General features: G+C 54.6%; 3 protein-coding genes across 3 annotated transcripts; 1 reads left to right on the forward strand and 2 right to left on the reverse strand.

Annotated features, from left to right (window-relative positions):
* Positions 1 to 5,951: 5,951 nt before the first annotated feature.
* On the forward strand, positions 5,952 to 7,448 carry BKA78DRAFT_354717 (uncharacterized protein; the record flags this gene model as incomplete). The annotated part of the gene is made up of 1 exon (XM_066891782.1): positions 5,952 to 7,448. One exon carries the CDS (start codon positions 5,952 to 5,954, stop codon positions 7,446 to 7,448), a length of 1,497 nt encoding a protein of 498 aa, XP_066741688.1.
* Positions 7,449 to 8,451: 1,003 nt separating this feature from the next.
* On the reverse strand, positions 8,452 to 8,919 carry BKA78DRAFT_297529 (uncharacterized protein; the record flags this gene model as incomplete). Its single annotated transcript, XM_066886778.1, has 1 exon — positions 8,452 to 8,919. The coding sequence occupies one exon, from the start codon at positions 8,917 to 8,919 to the stop codon at positions 8,452 to 8,454; it is 468 nt and encodes a 155-aa protein (XP_066741689.1).
* A 1,385-nt stretch (positions 8,920 to 10,304) lies between these two features.
* BKA78DRAFT_354719 (uncharacterized protein) lies at positions 10,305 to 12,411 on the reverse strand (the record flags this gene model as incomplete). The annotated part of the gene is made up of 2 exons (XM_066891783.1): positions 10,305 to 12,241; positions 12,291 to 12,411. The coding sequence occupies 2 exons, from the start codon at positions 12,409 to 12,411 to the stop codon at positions 10,305 to 10,307; spliced, it is 2,058 nt and encodes a 685-aa protein (XP_066741690.1).
* Positions 12,412 to 14,811: the final 2,400 nt, after the last annotated feature.

The following is a 14,811-nucleotide window of genomic DNA, read 5'->3' on the forward strand; positions in this document are numbered from 1 at the left end:
CCCCCCCCCCCCCCCCCCCCCCCCGGAATGCTTTCCACCCTCTTCTTTTCCTATCGTCAAGACTGCTCTTCTTTGTCCATCTTCCAAAACACTTTCTTTTCCATTGGCGGCGCGCCGATCAAACCCGTCGTCCGTTCGCATACGACCATCGCCTCGGCTGTATCAGATGACGACGTCTGCCTCCTTGCGCGCTCGCCAGTGGTCCCTCCAGCCAGTCAGTGTCGCCCGTGGCGTCCTTGTCCGAGATGGAAGACGTGCATGGCCAGAGGCTGCACAGGCGATCGTGTCCTCTCCTCGCATGCTTTTTCGGGCTGCGGCATCGCGGTGGCCAGACGATGCGCCATCTTGGCCCTGCTGCCGGAACTCGATTGCTGACCACCCAGCGTCGCATCGCCGAGGGCGAAGGAAATTACCAGATACCCGGTTTGGCCGTCTGCATATTGACATTCCAGCAGATGCTGCTGCTGTATACCACCGTATGTACGCTGGAATGCACCATCCGGCCAACCTGGTTGTCGGTTCGTTCCCTCTCGCGCCCACTCATGCAAGGACAAGACGCTCCCAACGGCCGGGTCCGCACTCCACTCCCCTCTCTCGTGTCACTGCAGCTGAAAAGACCATCATCTCTAGCTTCGTGCATCCTCCTCGCTGTCGGCAAACCCGGCTGTGGCCGTGCCCGCAGTGCGGATGGCCTGAAGTTGTTAGCTAAGCAGGCTAGCCTCCAATCGCTCCTTCGCTAACCCCTCTGGTCCTCACCACCAGGGCGCCTTGAATTTGAGCAACAATCATCCGGGCGAGTGACAACGACGACGACAACGACAAACGCCAAATCCAATTCGCCCAGTGGAGCTCCCAAAATACCACCCTCTTGTGCTGTGGCGCAGCACCATGTCCATCATTTTTTTACTTTCGCTACCCGCGACCCCTACCCCGGGCCCCCTGACCTGTGCGAGTGCTCCCGGTCCATCACGCCCGGGTCCTAACCAGGAACTCCGCGTCCCTAACTCTTTGATCCACCGCTTCCAAACGCTTGCGCTGCCGCTCTGCCCTTTCTGCGCTCTGGACGCCGCCAGCCAGGAGCGCTCGTGGGCGGAAAGCAGCGCGCCCCGTCACCATTCTTCTTCGTTTGCTCGTCTCCGCTCTGTTGCGTAGTCACAAGCTCGAGCTCGCTACCCGCCTGCTGTTCCCGTCATCGAGACCCGGGATGCTTGCACCGTTTCCCATCCGCCCGCACCGTTCATATTTTTATTTTCCACTTCATCTTCATTCGACGCTCCCCATGTCATGATTATGCCATGCCATGCCATGCCATCACGACCCACGCTTCCACGAGGCAAGCCTGCACGGGGCCCCAGCGTGACGCGCGTTCGAGCAACCAACCCAGAGACCGCAAGTCAGGTCGGAAACCCACCTACCGATTCCCGGGCTGCGAACGGCGCGCATGACTGCCCTTTTGGTGGTTGAATTCACCGTCACCGACGGCGGTGCAGGGCTTAAGCTCCGCCAGGCGTTCGTAGGCTCGGCGTTGGAGACACAGAAGTCTGGATCCTGGCCGGTTCGGTCGGCCTCGGTCGGCTGCCGACTCGCAATGCTCGTGGCTCAGCGATGTGGGCGGGTGGCTGGGAGCAAATTATCTGGCAAACGGATACGTTCGTTCATGGGTTCGCGTCTGATGCTGACGGCAATAATCTCGCGTCGCGACGCGACTTGATGTCGCTCTCTTCGCGCATCATTCTTGTGATCGCCCCGCCCAGATTGGACAGCAAACGACCGCGGAAGGTACCAGCAGCTACGGTGGGCTTCAAGGTTGGTTCCGCTACTTTCCATCATCTCATCACCAGCGCTTGCACCCTCCCAGTCATTCCATCTATTCATATCTCTTCAAACCGTTTCAAGATGTCCTTCAAATCCAATATACTGGAAAATGCTCCAACTCAGAGGGCAGACCAAGCGAATCCATGGAAAGAGAGTCGCGACGAGACATTTCATTTTCATACTTTCTTGACTGACTGAGTCAATCAGCGCATCGCCCTCGGAAGCCGTCTATCCTGCTCGTTTGTAGCAATATGCTCACCACCAAGACTGAGCGACGGAGTCATCCATCCACATTCTTTGTTTTAAGAAGGCTCGTCGTCTCTCCCGCCTTGGCAATGACATAGTCTGGATCATATTCCAGGGACAAATAGGTACGCAGGCGAGTAAGGCAGTTGTGCTGCGCCACAGCTGAGAGCCAAGATCTATTTCGGAACTCAAAGCACAACGACGATATGACTGTCGCTCTGCTGCCCGGGCCGCCCTCCGCGAGTTACCACAACTAGACAGGATTGGTGATGTGTGATCGACAGAAGCAGCAAAACCAGGAACCGCCGTGTAGCTAACCGAAAAGGCTAGGATGAGTCCATGGGGAAAGTCGAGCAAGTGGGGTGGATTGCTCAATTTGTCCATCATTAGAGTTTGTCGATTTGCTTCGGGATACCCTCTCAGTCATGTTCGAACATGACAGGCAGTCTAACACCCGGAATAGAGGCGGGAAAGCACGCCACTACCTTCTACAAAGTCATCAGCATCGTGCGCCACAGCTTCCCCTATCTCTCGCTCTTTTGCTCGAGCCTGCATCATTCATCTCCGATCTCTTTCAAAGTCTCCAGCTATATTTTGTCGGCCCACTGATTCAACCCAGGTCACTTGCCTGGTTTTAGACATGCGGCATCCTCCTGCGACATCAAAGCCAGCCGTTCTCGACGCGCTCCCCAGCAACCGACGAGGAATCCGCCCAGCCTGCCCTGCAAGGCCAACGACGACCAAGACAAAACAAAACAGGAACGCCCAGCTGCGCCACACGACCTGAACTGACCTGACGCGACCAAGCGAGCGTTGAACTCTGTTTCCACCGTCCAAGGGTCGCGGCGGTTCGGTTCGCTCGGTCCTGCAAGCCTGTCCCTTCTCTTTCCCCCGGATCATTCCTTCGTTGTTGTCAGCCTTGTCGTATCGCGAGCATGCGCGCTCCTGGCCCGCCTTTTTTTCGTAGCATATTGCCCGCCCTCCGCCCGCTTGTCCGCCGTTCGATTGCCTTCAGGCATAAGCACCAGGCACATCTGCAGGAACGTACATGGATGATTTGCTAAGGTTGTCCTGCGGGGATGAGCGAGCAGCGGGAGGCATACCGGCGCCGCCGTTGCTGCTGCTGCTGCTAATAACGACACCATGTTTAGCCCTACGGCAGATCATCGTCACCTTCCGTGTTTGATCGTCTGATCAGCATTCAATGGCTTTTATTGCGGCTCGCGTTTCTTTTTTTGACCAGTCGATGCGGAGATTACTGAATCTCTCCACTCTTTCCTCTTTCCGTCTATGAATACATCTCGTCATTCTATTCAGGAGCACTCGAAGCCGCTATTTTCTTTCCCCAAACGAATGGTTGCTCGGAATCCAAGAATCCGTTCATGAAGTCGTCCAAATATCCATCCGCCCAAATGACCCGGCTTGGTCTATTTTGGTGTCCTCATTACTCGAACCATTCCATCCCCCTCACCCCCAACCAGAGGACCAATTAGCATCGACTGGCCAGATTCGCGGCCCTGCATGCTTTGCAATCTTTCGCATCTGCCAACCCTTGGATCCGCAACTACTGCATCATCCCGCCTACAAACATAACTTTCCCAAAACCAGAAACCCCACCAACCAACAACCAGCCCACCACGACTCCAAACACCATCCCGGCAACCAATCAGCCCATTCCTTAAGGCAGACTCGTCATGGTCATTCTGCTAACCCGTCATCTCTCACGCAGGTAGTCAGCAATTGACTTTTTTTTTGTTTCCCCCCCCCCCCCCCCCCCCACCTCTCCCCTCCCGCGCCGCCCAACAAACAGCCAACTTTCCCAAGAAAAGTCCGAAGTAACGGCCAGGCGGCCGGCCGTTGATAGCATTAAGGTTGCCTCCTTCTTTTTCCCCCCATCCATTATTCCCTTCTTCTCCCCGGTCCGTCTCGCTTCACATTTCAATTCGATTCGTTTCGCTCTTCCCGCTCTCTGTCTCACCGTCCTGGTTGGCCGTTGGCCAGTCGCGCGCATAGGTAGCCAGCCAGGCAGACTTCTCGCTGCCGCTGCCGCTGCCGCTGCCGCTCCCTCTTTCGTCCTCCCTCCTTCCTGGTCGGCCTCGCCTGGCCTGGTCTGTCCTTCTTTTCATACTTTGCGCCTGTGCAGTCATGCAAGCAGGCTGGCTGGCCCCTCTTGCTCCTACTACTGTAGCTGCAGCTCTTGGTGGCCAGCGCGATAGTAAGGAAGGTAGTGCAGCGGTCCAGTACCGCGTTGCCCTGCCGCGGATCGGCCCGTTTGGGCGGCCTGCCACCACCTAGTGCACGCCCGACCCTTCTCGCCAACATGCTTACTTCTGCGTGTACAGGAATAGCAGCACCCACCTGGAAAGAGATCTATATATGAATGCGTCGGCCAATCAGCGCGGTTGTGCCCCACGCGTGCACGCATCGTGTTGGTGGGTGATGGAACGTACCGTACCGCACCGTACCGCACCGTGTCAGACGGACGGAGGAGCATTGCTTTGTACCGTTGGGTGCCGTTTGTGTGTTGTGCTGCGCTCGCTGCTACCTGACTGCTGCTGGTCGGACTGGGCTGGGCTGGGCTGCGTTTAAGCTTGATTCTATCTCTGTCTTATGACGCACTGCAGCAGCGCTGTGGGAGCTGAAAAGGGTGTGTGTGAGTGTGTGGGGTGGGTAAAAATGGATTCAGACTTTGAAGGCGCCGGCCGCTGGAGCTCTCGGTGCGGGTTCCGTGTGGTTGTTGCTTTGCGTCGTCGTCATAGAAGGGATAGGTGGGCGTGTTTGCCTGCATGGGTTTCTGCCTGGCTGACTGCCTTCCTGCCTGTCGCTTGCCTTTTCTACAGATGCGGAAGCTTTTGCGGTTGCGGTTGCGTCTTCCTGTTTTCACAGGGTGTCGTAATGGACGACATAATGATTGTAAAGTACAATGCTGAGCGCTAAAGACATGTGCGGTACGCGTGGAGTATTGGGGTGCTTTACATCAAGATCAATTTGGCCATTCAAGCTCTGAGAAACATTGGTTTGCGGAGGATTCATCCACCCCTCCACTATGTTGGAGCTGCGGTCACTATGTTGAAGTCATTGTGTAACAGCTGCGGTGTCTAATTCAGGTAGATGGTACCGACTGCTAACTGCTTCACCGCAACATTAGAACCACGGCATCAAATCAATGCGCTTCGGGTTCCATTCCACGTCGACTTCTCTTTGAGCGAGTTGAGTGCTTCACATGTGTCCAAACTTTGCACACGAAGCCTTGTGGTTGCGGCTGTGGCCGTCACTAGTAGTACTTCCACTCACCTCATCCCAAAAGGGGTTAGTGGCATCTGTATCGCACCTTCCTGTAGCGGACCGCATCGTACCTTCCTACACCGAACCGCATAACCATGGACACAATATTAACCTGACATCCAAGGTCCACTCATCAACCACCTTCAACAAACTTCACATCAATCCGCGGTCCGCTCTCAACACGATTCCTGAATCACGATTCCTGAATCACGATAAAGTCTTCGACCCCGACACAACGGTCACTCCTCATCAGCACTCTCCACTCCCTACAGCTCCTCACGACATCCTCTACTCACTTGTCCTCTTGATCTACGCCGCCCGCTCTCCAGCTTTCACAGCCACTCCGACCGAGCTGCTCTTCTCCAGCTTTCGCAGCCACTCCGACCGAGCTGCTCTTCTACTTCCATTCACCTGCGCCACAGTAGCGACGGAAAACCAACCTCGGCGCGGCTCGAAGTCGTTACACTCTCAGACAGAAGCGCTTGAGGACTCCTCGTCATCATCCATCGGCAAAGACGATTTCTCTTTCTCCAAGGCATCGGGAGCTTGAAGACTCCACGTCTTCACGTGCTCTCACTTAGCGTCTTTTCGTCACCCCAGCCAGCATGGAAAGAGCAATCGCTCGACTGCAGAGGAGGCGGCGCATTTGGAAGGCGGAAAAGACCCCGAAACCGTCAAAGCCGTCTGCTGCTGCCGAGATCCAGAGTCGACTTCTCAGCCTCCCACGGGAATTGCGGGACCAAATCTTCGAGTATGTCTTGGTCGCTGGGCTCCTGCAGATACGACCTGTCAATGTCTCCGACCGCTATTGCCCAAGCACCATATCCAAAGCACCCATATGCCGGCGTAGTACATTTCAAACGGAGTCTTGGAACTACGAATGTCGAAAACGGATCGAGCTAACATCAAGCTACGAAATCGCATGCTCCAGAGGTGACGAGGTTCCCACGATCACGTCGCTTGAGGAACCTCCTACGGTCAGCTTGCTTCAGACCTGTCGGCAAATTTATCAAGAAGGCGCAGAAATTTTCTACTCCAAAAATACATTCTACTTCGGCGCAAGGCACAACGAGTGGCTTATCCCAGCGGCCCTTGCATTTTTCAATGACCGGTCCCCCCAAGCAATGAAATGGATCAAGAGAATCAAGATCATGATCGGTCACGAGGTTGGGGCCGCTATTGGCCATTGGTCATTCCACCGAAATGCAACGTGGGATGAAGTAAAACTCTTCAAAAAAGTCCTTCAAGAACAGTTACCGGCACTTGATGACATTTCCATAATCTACAAAGGCTGGCCGGTTGACGTTCTAGCGGACAAGAACTCCGGGGAATGGTCGCTTGCCAGACGTTTTCTCGATGCAGGGTATGGACCACCAGAGCAGGCGGCTACCGGCGTGGGCATTCTCCTTTTGCTCCATGACTTTAAACGGGTTTCAATTGTCATATTGGCGCAAGATGGCTGTGATGACGAGGGACGGCCTAATCAGCTCGTCGCTTTCGCTGCTCTACTCCGATCTCGTCTGCTCAAAGGTGGCGAAAAATTGGGCCACTCCAACATCGTCCTGCGTCATCGTCACTACACGCAGCAAGTACATCATGCAGAGACCGGCGACGCTGTCATGAACAGGAGGAGCGACGCCCGTGCTTTCGTCGCTTCTTGCGATGATGATGAGAGTGGGAGATCCTTTTTGAAGCCGGCTACACATCCATCACCGCTATGGATCGACTTGAACCACTGGGTTGGAAAGTTTGGATCCCCGCCGATATTTGAATCCCTTCACCCCGAATCTGATCGTTACTATTTCTGGGACAAAGCTTCGGACTATTGCGCCAGCGACAATGGAGACACCGACAGTCTGAAGGACATCGTTTTGGAGGATGACAACCCGGAACCCTGCCAGCTTGAAAACTTCACCAAAGGGAGGTGGTGCAAGCAGCACATCAAAGATCAATTCGCTAGAGATGAGGCCTACGACACATTCAAGAGTGGCCTCGCGTTGCAGAGGTTTTGGGAGTGTCGCTGCACTCGGCATGAGAAGTGCGATGGCGGCGAGTACTGCTTCCACAAGGCGTGCAGACTGGGTGCCAAAAGCGCATCCTAACCAGCCAGGGCTTCATCGCAAGTCAAATAGCATGCGAGCACGCGAGCACTCCCTGTCAGCATCCTTCAAGTGGATCGATTTCATCTATCTCCCATGCCTTTGGAGCTTGAATGCTCCTTGCCATCATCCTTCTAGTGTGCAGAGTTTCTCTATCTCCTGCACCTCAAGAGCTTGATTGCTCCTCGTCATCGTCCTTCAAGTGGATTGATTTTCTCTATCTACTATTTCTTTGGAGTTTGAATGCTCCCTAGCTTTCAGGAGCGGCGATTGGAGGCTGGGAGAAAGGCCTGGGGACATCGAATGGAAAGCAGATGGTCGAGAGTCCAGAAGAGGGAATGAAAATTGGCAGCACATGAGGCTGGGCGTCAAAAGAGACAACTGAATTCATCGAGGAAATGAGAGAAACGGATCGGAATGGCAGAAGTTGCTGTCGCGGATATTAGCGGACAATGAGATGTCGAGATAGATATGAATGCACGGCAACAGTGCCACCTCTCCAAATTTCCATTTCCTTTAAGAAGGAGACTCATAACATGACCTTCTATTCGCTATCTCTCCACAAAACACTTCACCCTGTGCCCAGTTTCAGACTTGAGGAGACTGAACGACCTACATGAGGCGTTTGAACCGTCCAAACGGGCCATCAAACGGGTCCACATTAGCACTTTCACCACTGTTGTACCTCTCTTCTCCCTCCATGACCAAACTCCGCAATTCACTACTAGTCCGTCAGAACAAATGCTCCACACACGTTGGCGAGACTCACAGCACGAGCAAAAGACGCCCCTGCCTCTCCTGGTTCAATTCAACCTCAACAAGACTGTCCTTGTCGTCCTCGTCGTCGTCATCCTCCGTGTATCGCGAGGCAAAAGCGCGACCCACAAACCGCGACGGCATCCCGCCGTACGGGTATCCCAAGTCTCCCGGGCGCAAAAGGGCTTCGGCTTCGTCCTCATCCCCACCAACCGATTGTCCAAGAGCGGCAAGACGCTTTTAGCGGGCTTCAAATGGGAGATTCAATTGCTGTCGTCGTCGCAGCGAAGGCAGCCAAGCCGGCGGCCTGGTGATCGGGGTGGAAGTCGTGCCCTTTTTCAACGGCCCAGAGTTCGAGAAAGAATCGTTTCAGACCTCTGAGCGACAAACAAAGTTTCTGATCGTAAGGAAAATGTTTTTTCAGCTTATCCACTGGCCATCCTCGGAAGATGATTGACAGATGTTCAAGCGAACCGAAAACTTTGCACAGTGACCAAAGCCGCGTCACATCTTCCAAGGAAGTCTCCTGCCTGCAAACCCTGTTCCCACTGCCGAATTTGATCTTGATCTTCTTGATGAGGTGCAGGGCATAGGGTGCTTGGTCATGTACAAAGGCAAGACATGCGGGGACTGCAGAGACAAACTTTCTGAATTTCATGTGATCCTCGTCCCTGTTTTGGTCGAAGAAGAAGACATTCTTGGAGTAGAGAACCGACATGGCCTCTGCGTACGCCTGTTGGCAAGTCCGAAGAACCGCAACACATGGGCGGTCTGTCTGTGCCCGGTGTTTTCGCACTCGAGCTCGCAAGATCCGGGTTTTGACGGGTACAGCGCACCACCGGTATGTCCCCCCAAGGGCTCAAAACGTGGTGGGTAGCGTAAGTGATAACAAGAGCGGCCGCAACCTTGCGGAAATCGGCCGCGGAGCACGTAAATGGGTTGAATGCGCAAGTCGCCCATGGCCAATAAATGCCCGTAGATTTCATCGCGCAGCTTCCTTGGGAGGTTGAACAAGGGAGAAAAGGCTCGTTCTGAGGCTTTCTGAGTTGCTTTCCTTGGTCTTTTTCTGCGGCTTTGGGCCCTGGTTTCGGGCGTTCTGAAGACCAATCAGAGGGAGGAACTTGGTAGGTTGGCACAGGTTTTGGCGCTCGAGCTGGTGGTATTTGTACTCCTCATGACTGTTTGCCACAATTGTTCAGCCTTCTTTGCATTTCAACAGTCGGTAATGTAGTGTAAGGCCGCAGAGGTGCTCGTGGACCATGGCTGACTGGTAAGGCGGACAATTCAAGGTCAGCAAGCCAACGGCCAATTCCCAGCAAGCAATTGAAGCGATTTGCGTGTTCCGCATCGATCACCCTGGCTCTGAGAGTCAAGCATACCACCGAGACGCATGTCAACTAGTCCCCGACGATGAGGCAGTGACGGAGAAAGATTTGGAATGAGAACACCCACAAAAGAGATGGCGAAGTAACGCATGTGGAGAGCGGTATCCCCAACCAGCACTCGCGTCGGCGTACTCGCAGTCGCGTGTCGTACTCGATCACAGAGAAGAGAAGCAAGCGCAACAAATGACTTGTATTTGTGCGATTAAAAGGGAAAACCACACCAAACCGCCGCACCCTGCGACGCGTCGCAAGCGCGTCGCGAGGTAGAGGTAAGAAGAGAATGTAGAAGTGAAACGCACATGTCGTCGAGCCGCTCTCGCAACTATCTAGGTGGCAACCAACTAGCAAGCCAACCAATCAACCAAACACTACCCACCCACCAACCATTCGAGGCCCCCATCCCACTGCCGCTTCCCCTTAAAAACACGAAACCGCCCTGGAGCTGTAGGCAGAGTCATAGGACCACCGCACCCCGCATTTTGAGCAGCCAGCCACAAAGGGCGGCGGAGGAATTGTGAAGCACAACCGAAACGTGTCGACCAAGGGTGCCAAAAGCAAAAAGAAAGATCGAGCGACAGGCAGAGAGCCCCACGTAGGAGGCACAGGGTATTAAAAAAAGGAAAAGAAGAAGAAGGAAAAGTCCTTTTTCGTCAAAGCTTCATCATCCAATCGTCAAACACCCCCAGAGTCAAATGTCACGTATAGAGGAAAAAGTGGCCTAGAAAGCCAGGCCGACGACGCTCGTCCGCTGCTGCTCGGGCTCGTAGTCGTATCCATAGCCGTAGCCGTAGGCATAGCCGTAGTCGGGCTCCATTGGCGACTGGGGCGGGTGGCTGTGGAGCGGATCGAAGGTACTGTAGGCCATGGGTGGTTCAGTGCGCTGGATATCCTCGACATCGTCATCATCGGGACTGTAGGCGACGCCAATGAATGCACTGTCGTCGACGGAGGGAGCAGCAACTGGCGTGTACTTGGCCGCAGCCGCGGATTGGTTTTGCGCAGTCTCCGGGCTTCGCACAACAGGCTTGCGGCGAGCACTCTGGTCGGACCGGTTGCTGTTGCTGCGGCTGTTGGAGTACTTGCTGGCGTTGTCCATGACTACGCTGGCCGTCATGCTGCGGGCGTGGCTGTCACGAAGCTCCATGTCGACGCCGAGGCGGCGGACAGGAACGTGGATGCTACGGGGAGAGCCAGTACTGTCGGATCCAGCGGTGGTGTTGTCGGTGTCAGGGGTCATGGAACGAGTCGAGGTGGCGTCCGATTCGCTCTCGGTCACGGTAACAAAGGTCGAAGAGTCGGAGGATGAAGAACCAAAAGAGTTGGCAGTGTAGCGAGAAGTGTTGGGTCCAAACACCGTTCTTGGCGTTGCGGTAGATGATGTCATGTTGGTGGCGTCTTCACACTTGTAGAATGGAGAGCCACGTTGTTGGTTGGCAGCGATAAGGGGTTCTGTTGGACTAGGGGTAGCGGTTGAGTCGGCCGTCGCCTTGCCAGGGCGGCGGAGAAGGCCGGCTAGGCGGGAGCGCGTCGATTTGCTCGAAGTCACTGCAGCGCCGGGCGGCTGAGGGAAGGATACAAGGATGTCGTTGCGAGCCTTCTCATCAGCTTTTGCACACACAGCCTCGTACTCCATGTCAAGATCGATTTCGGGAACAGGAAGATCCGACTCGGAGGACATGTGCTTGGAATAGGGTGTAGAGAAGGCGGAACCAATGTCGGAGAGAGTTTCTGACCGCACGTGAGTCATCTTGAGGTGGGGAGCGATGGCGGGAACGTGACCCTTGGAGGGAGAAAGTGGACCGTTCTTGTTGGCGCGAGCCTCGACGACGATATTGTTGAGCTCATCGATAGCCTGTTCAATGCTTGGGCGTGATGCCTGGCGCGGTTGGAATTTGCGGAAGACACTACCGTTGCTCCCATCTCCGCGCGTCCGAGGGACAGCCATGGGACCGGAGGTATCTACTGGCGATTCGGCTCGAGAAGACAATCCAGTGTAGCCCATGTCGACCATGGTTAGTCGAGATGTATCTGGCAAACTGCTGGTGCGCTTGAGAGTTGCACGTGGAGTTGGATAGTTGAAGTCGTCATCGCCGGCGTATTCCAAAGCATCCACGAAGGCCTCGACGCTATGAGACCTGACTGGCTTTCGCCTGACGGTAAACTGTGAACCGTCTGCGTCAAAGTCGTGGTCTTGGTCAACTAAGGCTTTATCCGGGCGTGGCAAGTCCGGCATCAAAATCCAGCTGTCCCGATTGAAGTCTGGGAGTGGCGACAGGCGAAATTCGGGCTGGTATATGGACAGTTGCAGTGGCCTGAATTGCGCATTTCGGCGTCGTGGCGTGGCTTGCTCGGCGGTATTTGAAGTACCATCGACATGTCGAAAATCGGTAGGATTGGAGATTTGCGGTCGTGATTTTGCAGACTTGAATGATTTGGAGGACCGTTTTGACCACTGCCGTTTTCTGATGCTGCCCGTGAAGGATTCCGCGTCCCAATACTGGCTCGCCACATTTCTTCGACCCACCCAATGTCTCAGCGAGTCTCTTGTGGTCGGTCGGTCGGTGTAAATCGACGACGTCTTGGAGAGCGCCTGCTGGCGCAACTGTCGCTGCGATCGTGGTTGCTCAGAGACAACACTGCGACTTTTCGCATTTCCTGAACATGGTCAGTATCGCAGATGTGCCAACAGCGACGGTGCTCTTACGATCGTTATCCCGATACCCCTCTTCATGATCCACCCAATACCCGGGCGCGCAGCACCCCAGCGGGGTAGAGTCCAGCCATCCAGTAGCTTGATTAGCTTCGACGGAGTGATAGGCTCCCATTGCCAATTATTGAGAGGGCATCACAGGTAAGGAATGACAAGAAAGGAAGAAATAGTAGTGATACAAAAGCAGTGGAGAAACGATCAAAGATAGCAGTCGACGCTAAGGATGGTGGGTGACGATGAAGGAGAGACAGAGACACAGAAGGAATACCGGCCAGCCGGGTACGGCAAATAGTAAGAGGAGTGGGCGCAAACTAGGTTTCTGGGAGTAAGAGACGTGACCGGGACATCGTGGTCTTTTTCAAACTCGAGGTGCGCCAACTCGATAGGCGAAACAGCGCGGCAGGCTGATGTCGACTCCTGGAGCCATCGGCGCCCGCCGGCCAGCCGCTGTCGCCGCACGCAGCCCATTGGGACGCGCAGGGCTTGTGTGGTGAGCTTCTGCACGTTGGCGCGGCGGTAGCTACGTGGCTGCGGTGGATGGGTCGTCTGCAATGGTTGGAGCAGAAAGTACATGAGGTGTTGTGGTTGACGTGGACTGGCGGCTTGTCATTGGTCAGTCCTTAGCGCCTGAGGCACCCTGCAGCTTCGTCAACAACCTCGCTCTATCAGAAACCTCTCTTCTCCTTCTCGACAACTCCTCCCTCTCCCTCGAGCTCGGGAAGGCCCGTCGTCTGGACGCGGTACCCCTTTACCCTATCATCTTACTTTGCTGACGGCCAAAGACTCTCGGCCGTCAGGAACAGGAAGGCGGCTCACAACAATCGGCCCCTTTCTGCATCTGTCTTCATCAATTCCGTTCCATCGGTAGGACGTCAGAGTATATTGCCAGTTTCGAGACCCCTTGCGGAGAAATTGCCATGCTTGGCAACTTTACGATCCCTAGTCTTTTGCTCTCCCCACCACCCAGCACGAGTCGTCAAAAAATAGTCGCGCCCCACTGACGCAGTGTATTTTGGGTGTTCAGGCTGCCGTGGGCCGATGAAACCACGATGCACGACAATGCTCTCGTGAGGACCAATGGCCGGGCAGCTGTTGAAGCCCACGCATCGCTCTGCGAATCCAGAGCTGTCATGACGATTCATCGCCTGTATTCTGCTGTCGCTGCCGCAGCATGGCGCCAAGGTTTCACACCATACCAGAATTGGACTCGTTATTATATCATCATGATCGATTCATGTCATGGGTGATCGACAGCCCCGTGGGGAGCTTCAACGAACATCCCAACCCTTCTTCTAATGCGCTTCTCGGCACTGCCATGCGCTTTTCTTGCATCTGTCATTGCGAGAGTCGGATGACGCCAAAGGGTTCGTCTATGTCTTCGCTTCTGGAAGCATGTCGGCCCAGTTTGCTTGAGTTTCCATTTCCAAATACCGCCTTGCAAATCCCAACACTGACAATTGATGACTTGCGCCTGCGCGAGTAGGTTGCAAACGCTGCTCTCCGCCGGAAGGACAATTGAGGCGTCAAAGCCGAGCTGATCCGGAAATTCTTGATTAATGCTCTCGGACAGTTCGCGTTCATCAACACAACGAGGCTTCGAAATACAATTGTTGTCGGCGAAAAGAGCTGAGCCCGCCCGGACGTCTCACGCAAATCACTCCCAAGAAGCTGACATATTTGCACCTGCTCTGCGTTCGAAGGAGCACTATTGTGGACCAAGCGCAACCCGGCAACAGTCATCAATTCGCACGGACAATTACATGATGGAGTCCAAAGCTTGAGGGCATTTGAGTTCTGTTAGTAACTGCTCGCTCCCGTCTTCAACACGATCAGAATTCGATTCTCGATCATCACAGCTTGGGGGTAGTTGACCACAGAAACCAAGCGTTGGCGACAGCATCCGAAAAATCCACAAACTCGGCGAATCGACTACGTGGGCAGTGTGTTGTGTGTTGCAGAATGCGGGTAAAGACGTCATCGGCGACTTGGAGTCGCAGATCTCTGATGAGGCGAGACAAGTCAACTCCGCTCAGGGTCACCAAGCGGTTTGCTGGTGGCGGGAAGACGACACAGAAGCGGGCCAGGAACCGATCCTGAAAAAAACGGCCTCCAGGCATCTTCTCCCGTTGCCCTGAGTCTGAGGATCGGAGCCATGGTGCGGAACAGCAAAGTAATCGCGCAGTGTTCGATTGGTGGTGGTTCGTCGCGAACTTGGCCAGTGGTTGTTCAACCCCTCTTTTACTATCGTGACTTGCCCAAAATGGCAAGCAGCCAACCTCTTCACTTCAAAATTGTCACATTTCTTCGGCACCATTTTCACGCAATGTTCGATTTCACGAAAGAGTAGCCCTCCATTGCATTTCAATGCTCGAGGTCAAGGCGCTGACGTCTGCGTTGTCCCGTCTTAGCTCGTCAGCTAAGAACTCCGCCACAACCGCACGCTCACAGTTGACGCCATCGCCAATTGAGGAAACGAGGATCACGCTTTTCTCTTGTTGGCTCAGTCAGCGCCAAA

Source organism: Phyllosticta capitalensis, assembly GCF_038381095.1.
Source record: "Phyllosticta capitalensis strain CBS 128856 chromosome Unknown BKA78scaffold_8, whole genome shotgun sequence".
NCBI classification, from domain to species: domain Eukaryota; kingdom Fungi; phylum Ascomycota; class Dothideomycetes; order Botryosphaeriales; family Phyllostictaceae; genus Phyllosticta; species Phyllosticta capitalensis.